General features: G+C 42.6%; 1 protein-coding gene across 1 annotated transcript; it reads left to right on the top strand.

Moving 5' to 3' along the window:
- Window positions 1-965: 965 nt before the first annotated feature.
- Window positions 966-1280, top strand: LOC137635708 (uncharacterized). The gene has a single exon (XM_068368155.1). The coding sequence runs from the start codon at window positions 966-968 to the stop codon at window positions 1278-1280; it is 315 nt and encodes a 104-aa protein (XP_068224256.1).
- Window positions 1281-7500: the final 6220 nt, after the last annotated feature.

The raw sequence follows: 7500 nt of genomic DNA, 5'->3' as shown, positions 1-7500 counted from the left end.
GAGAGTGATGGAAATTGAGGTACAGGGAATGAGAAGGGGAGGGAGACCAAAGCGAAGGTGGATGGACTGTATCAAGGATGACCTTCGATCAAAGGGATTAACCGGTGATGAAGTGTGGGACAGAGGTAGATGGAGAACGCTGGCCAGAAACATAGACCCCACATAAAAGTGGGAAAAGATGCAGACAAAGAAGATTCACCTGATAAAGAAACGGTAGAGGCGAATCTTTATCAAGGAACGCTGAGCACTACAAGTAGACCCAGCATACTAGAAGAAATCAGACTTGTTTTTTCTGCAATCATTCACCTGATAAAGAAACGGTACAGGCGAATCTTTATCAAGGAATGCTGAGCACTGCAACATATCGGATTTCTTCCCTCTGCAGGGTTGCTCTTATCTTCTTCTTTGTCAGCATCTTTTCCCTCTTTGATGTGGGGTCGATGTTTCTGGCCAGCATTCTCCATCTACCTCTGTCCCACACTTCATCACCGGTTAATCCCTTTGATCGAAGGTCATCCTTGATACAGTTCATCCACCTTCGCTTTGGTCTCCCTCTCCTTCTCGTTCACTGTACCTCCATTTCCATCACTCTCCTCCCAATATACTGTTCATCTCTTCTCATGACATGACCATACCACCCCAGTCTACTTTCTTGGATCTCATCTGATAGTTCTCTAACTCCTGTGGTACCCCTAATTACCTCATTCCATCTGCTGACTCCATCTTATGGAAGGTCAAAATCATCTTGACATTCACTCTCAGCCAATGACTCTTAGTCCAGAAGATAGACTCTGCGTAGTAGAAGAAATCACACTTGTTTTCACTGCAATCATTCACCTGGTAAAGAATCCAGCCACTGAGGGGGACAAGCCAGCCTCAACTTGGTGCCGGTCCCAAGCCCGGATAAATGGGGAGGGTTGGCGGCAGGAAAGGCATCCGGCCATGAAAAATTAGCCAAAGTAATTATGGTCAGTGGGTATAATCAGAAAGAAGATAAGATATGGAATGAGGTAATTAGGGGTACCACAGGAGTTAGAGAACTATCAGATAAGATCCAAGAAAGTAGACTGTGGTGTGGTCATGTCATGAGAAGAGATGAACAGTATATTGGGAGGAGAGTGATGGAAGTTGAGGTACAGGAAATGAGAAGGGGAGGGAGACCAAAGCGAAGGTGGATGGACTGTATCAAGGATGACCTTCGATCAAAGGAATTAACCGGTGATGAAGTGTGGGACAGAGGTAGATGGAGAACGCCGGCCAGAAACATAGAACCCACATAAAAGTGGGAAAAGATGCTGACAAAGAAGATTCACCTGATAAAGAAACGGTACAGGCGAATCTTTATCAAGGAACGCTGAGCACTACAAGTAGACCCAGCATACTAGAAGAAATCAGACTTGTTTTTTCTGCAATCATTCACCTGATAAAGAAACGGTACAGGCGAATCTTTATCAAGGAACGCTGAGCACTACAAGTAGACCCAGCATACTAGAAGAAATCAGACTTGTTTTTTCTGCAATCATTCACCTGATAAAGAAACGGTACAGGCGAATCTTTATCAAGGAATGCTGAGCAGTGCAACAAGTCGGATTTCTTCCCTCTGCTGGGTTGCTCTTATCTTCTTCTTTGTCAGCATCTTTTCCCTCTTTGATGTGGGTCGATGTTTCTGGCCAGCATTCTCCATCTACCTCTGTCCCACACTTCATCACCGGTTAATCCCTTTGATCGAAGGTCTTCCTTGGTACAGTCCATCCACCTTCGCTTTGGTCTCCCTCTCCTTCTCGTTCCCTGTACCTCCATTTCCATCACTCTCCTCCCAATATACTGTTAATCTCTTCTCATGACATGACCATACCACCCCAGTCTACTTTCTTGGATCTCATCTGATAAGTCTCTAACTCCTGTGGTACCCCTAATTACCTCATTCCATCTGCTGACTCCATAGGTCAAAATCATCTTGACATTCACTCCTAGCCAATGACTCTTAGTCCAGAAGATAGACTCTGCGTAGTAGAAGAAATCAGACTTGTTTTCACTGCAATCATTCACCTGATAAGAAATCCAGCCACTGAGGGGGACAAGCCAGCCTCAACTTGGTGCCGGTCCCAAGCCCGGGTAAATGGGGAGGGTTGGCGGCAGGAAAGGCATCCAGCCATGAAAAATTAGCCAAAGTAATTATGGTCAGTGGGTATAATCAGAAAGATAAGATAAGATATGGAATGAGGTAATTAGGGGTACCACAGGAGTTACAGAACTATCAGATAAGATCCAAGAAAGTAGACTGTGGTGTGGTCATGTCATAAGAGATGAACAGTATATTGGGAGGAGAGTGATGGAAGTTGAGGTACAGGGAATGAGAAGGAGAGGGAGACCAAAGCGAAGGTGGATGGACTGTATCAAGGGTGACCTTCGATCAAAGGGATTAACCGGTGATGAAGTGTGGGACAGAGGTAGATGGAGAACGCCGGCCAGAAACATAGACCCCACATAAAAGTGGGAAAAGATGCAGACAAAGAAGATACACCTGATAAAGAAACGGTACAAGCGAATCTTTATCAAGGAACGCTGAGCACTACAAGTAGACCCAGCATACTAAAAGAAATCAGACTTGTTTTTCTGCAATCATTCACCTGATAAAGAAACGGTACAAGCGAATCTTTATCAAGGAATGCTGAGCACTTAAACAAGTCGGATTTCTTCCCTCTGCTGGGTTGCTGTCATCTTCTTCTTTGTCAGCATCTTTTCCCTCTTTGATGTGGGGTCGATATTTCTGGCCAGCGTTCTCCATCTACCTCTGTCCCACACTTCATCACCGGTTAATCCCTTTGATCGAAGGTCATCCTTGATACAGTCCATCCACCTTCGCTTTGGTCTCCCTCTCCTTCTCGTTCACTGTACCTCCATTTCCATCACTCTCCTCCCAATATACAGTTAATCTCTTCTCATGACATGACCATACCACCCCAGTCTACTTTCTTGGATCTCATCTGATAGTTCTCTAACTCCTGTGGTACCCCTAATTACCTCATTCCATCTGCTGACTCCATCTTATGGAAGGTCAAAATCATCTTGACATTCACTCCTAGCCAATGACTCTTAGTCCAGAAGATAGACTCTGCGTAGTAGAAGAAATCAGACTGGTTTTTACAGCAATCATCCACCTGATAAAGAATCCAGCCACTGAGGGGGACAAGCCAGCCTCAACTTGGTGCCGGTCCCAAGCCCGGGTAAATGGGGAGGGTTGGCGGCAGGAAAGGCATCCGGCCATGAAAAATTAGCCAAAGTAATTATGGTCAGTGGGTATAATCAGAAAGAAGATAAGATATGGAATGAGGTAATTAGGGGTACCACAGGAGTTAGAGAACTATCAGATAAGATCCAAGAAAGTAGACTGTGGTGTGGTCATGTCATGAGAAGAGATGAACAGTATATTGGGAGGAGAGTGATGGAAGTTGAGGTACATGGAATGAGAAGGAGAGGGAGACCAAAGCGAAGGTGGATGGACTGTATCAAGGATGACCTTCGATCAAAGGGATTAACCGGTGATGAAGTGTGGGACAGAGGTAGATGGAGAACGCTGGCCAGAAACATAGACCCCACATCAAAGTGGGAAAAGATGCAGACAAAGAAGATACACCTGATAAAGAAACGGTACAAGCGAATCTTTATCAAGGAACGCTGAGCACTACAAGTAGATCCAGCATACTAGAAGAAATCAGACTTGTTCTTTCTGCAATCATTCACCTGATAAAGAAACGGTACAAGCGAATCTTTATCAAGGAACGCTGAGCACTGCAACAAGATGTAGACAAAGAAGAAGAAGAAGAATAAGAAGAATTCACCTGATAAAGAAACGGTACAAGCGAATCTTTATCAAGGAACGCTGAGCACTACAAGTAGACCCAGCATACTAAAAGAAATCAGACTTGTTTTTCTGCAATCATTCACCTGATAAAGAAACGGTACAAGCGAATCTTTATCAAGGAATGCTGAGCACTTAAACAAGTCGGATTTCTTCCCTCTGCTGGGTTGCTCTTTTCTTCTTTGTCAGCATCTTTTCCCTCTTTGATGTGGGGTCGATGTTTCTGGCCAGCATTCTCCATCTACCTCTGTCCCACACTTCATCACCGGTTAATCCCTTTGATCGAAGGTCATCCTCGATACAGTCCATCCACCTTCGCTTTGGTCTCCCTCTCCTTCTCGTTCACTGTACCTCCATTTCCATCACTCTCCTCCCAATATACAGTTAATCTCTTCTCATGACATGACCATACCACCCCAGTCTACTTTCTTGGATCTCATCTGATAGTTCTCTAACTCCTGTGGTACCCCTAATTACCTCATTCCATCTGCTAACTCCATCTTATGGAAGGTCAAAATCATCTTGACATTCACTCTTAGCCAATGGCTCTTAGTTCAGAAGATAGACTCAGCGTACTAGAAGAAATCAGACTTGTTTTTACTTCACATTCACCTGATAAAGAAACGGTACAGGCGAGTCTTTATCAAGGAATGCTGAGCACTTAAACAAGTCGGAATTCTTCCCTCTGCTGGTTCCATCTTATGGAAGCTCAAAATCATATTATTCACTCTCAGCCAATGGCTTTACACAATATACTTTAGATCAAATCATCACAGGGCACACACTGGAACAGTGCCATTTTGATTACTGTCAAGGGTAGACATAACGTTTTTAAAAGGAGGTGTTTAAATGTCTCCTACCAAGTCCTCATTACTTTCAGTCTTGAGGTCCTTTAGATATTTAATACGCTTTTTCTCCAAATCTTTCTGAAATAGTTTCCCTCACTCTATCGCAGCCGTTCAGCATTTGTGCATCTAATATATAAGAATGTTCACCCTTTTTAGCAAATTACTCACAACGAGGACTTTTGAGACCATTTTCCATTTCCTGCCGCCTTGGTTGACTCCGTACAACCTCAGCATCTCTTCCGGAATTCACAGCAGCCCAATTATCCTGCATATTTCGAAAGTTATTCTTCATAGCATCTTTCGCCCTATTATAGTAGAAGACACAGTCGTCATACATATAAAACGGGCCCCTACCGATCATGAAGGAAAGTTTGTAGAAATAAAACTGGATTTCTTCAAAAATCTTGCATCTTTCATGAGAGTCAAGGAACCAGTATGGGTTCCATTTAAACCCTCCTTCGTCATGGGCCGATGTTTCCTCTTTCAACTCATTGAAGGAAATGGACCCTAAGGTTGAATGCAGATATTTTTGACGCTTTTTCTCCGAAGCATATTCAAATACTGTTTTCCTCACTCCATCCCAAAAGTTTGGTGTTTCAGCATCTAATCTAAGAGAATTGAAAATCTTGCTGCTTTCCTGAATATCTTCATCGCTTTCAGCCTTAGGGTCCTTTTTCTTCAGATATTTTTGACGCTTTTTCTCCAAATCATTTTCAAATACTGCTTTCCTCACTCCATGCCAATAGTCTAGCGTTTCAGTATCCAAATCCTTAGGATTTTTACCTTTTTCCGCAAATTGCTCACAACGAGGACTTTTGAGACCGTTTTCCATTTCCTGCCGCCTTGGTTGACTCCGTACAACCTCATCTCTTCCAGAATTTACAGCAGCCCAATTATCAAACATATTTCCAGAGTTATTCTTTCTAGCATCTTTCCACATATTATGGAGGAAGACACAATCGTCATAGATAAGACACAGGCACCTACCGATTTGCATTATAAAGTAACCTTGGAAGAAAATAAACTGGATTTTGTTGAAAATCTTGCCCCTTTCATGAGTATCCAGGAACCAGTATCGGTCCCATTTATACGCTCCTTCGTCATTAGCCGGTGTTTCCTCTTTCAACTCATCGCTTTCATCCTTAGGGTCCTTACTCTCCTCACGTTTTCCCTCCGTTTCACTCCTCAATACTATGGACTCCGGAGACTGGCAGCGTGCAATGGCGTTCGAAACAGCTCCCGTCTCATCACGATGTTCATCCTTTGTCTCCTGAGTTTTACCAGCGAATAAGAGTCTATATAACAAGTAGCCTCCTCCTAAAACGGCGACCACACCGGGAACAACCCAAGCGTATCCCGGGATCTTGTAAGCGCCGAGGAAAGGTCTAAGAATGCGCCAAGATTCGAGTTCCGATTTAACAGCTCTCAGTCGTTCTTCAGCGTTTCTCACATTTAGTGCGCACCGTTGAAGTTCCTCCTTCCTCTTAAAATATCCCCCAACGACAGGGAGAGAGGACAAGAAGGAGGCCAAGAATCCACGGGGGATGGGGTTCTCATCAACCATCTCATCCCCAGAGAAGTTGAGTCTCTCTGGCTTTATCCACGAGATCAATCTGTACGCGAAAGTATTCTGAATACTATTCAGCTTACCTTCGAGGTCCTTATAACGTTCTTCACAAACGAACTGTTGGTCTTGGTTACCAACAAACATTCGATCCATTCGCTCAGTAATCCGAGCTCCGAGGTTAACAAAATAATTAGCGATCTTTGTAAACATACTTGTGATTGTATCAGATAGATCGACCTTGACTAGCTATAATCTGAAGAAAACGATAAAAGGGGATATTAGCTCCGAGGATGAAATCCATCCTGGAAAGTCTTCAGCCAAGGATGAAATCCATCCTGGAAAGTCTTCAGCCAAGGATGAAATCCATCCTGGGAAGTCTTCAGCCAGGGAGCGGAATGTAATCTTACTTGTAATTATTACAATGCATTATTCATTTCCCGGGATTGAATAAAATGAATAGATATTGAAGAAAATCAAAATTTAAAAGAATACGATAAAGAAAATATTTTGATAGGGAAGAGACAAGAATCGAAGATGGAAGATGGCATCTCTCCGGAGAAGCTATCTTTCTTTTTCTCCTTTTATCATTCTTTCTTTTGTTATTCTTTCTCCACTTTGTCTATTTATCATATAAGTACGCACACACACACGCACGTACGCACGCACGCACACACACACACACGGAATTTAACATGACGAAACAGGAATGGACAGGAATCTCTCGAAGATCTTTAGGATGATTCTCTCGTCTTCAGCAAGTCTTCGGAAGTCTCTCTCTCTCCTCTCATCATTCTTTCTCTTGTTATTCTTTCTCTATTTCGTCTACTTATCGTATACGCAAAGTGACTTTAATAGGACCAAAAAATAGATTTCTTAAAGGATAGAAATTGAAGATTGGTGGAATTTCTTTAAAACTCTGGAGAAAATAATGTTTCCGTATAATTTGAAGACTAAAAATGTCGTTCTTCAATTGAAGTCTCACACCGGAGAAGGGGAAGAAACTCTCTCTCTCTCTCTCTCTCTCTCTCTCTCTCTCTCTCTCTCTCTCTCTCTCTCTCTCTCTCTCTCAGTACACTGCAAGAGATAATCATAAATGCTTCGATATAGTTCTTCATTTTATTCATTTTCATTATTTTCCAATTCTGAATCATCCGAGTCATTTTTGTGGACTGATAATATATATATATATATATATATATATATATATATATATATATATATAT

This window comes from Palaemon carinicauda, unplaced genomic scaffold (genome assembly GCF_036898095.1).
Source record: "Palaemon carinicauda isolate YSFRI2023 unplaced genomic scaffold, ASM3689809v2 scaffold162, whole genome shotgun sequence".
Taxonomy (NCBI): domain Eukaryota; kingdom Metazoa; phylum Arthropoda; class Malacostraca; order Decapoda; family Palaemonidae; genus Palaemon; species Palaemon carinicauda.
Note: the sequence above shows the minus strand (reverse complement) of the source record. Positions and strands in the feature narration are given on the sequence as shown.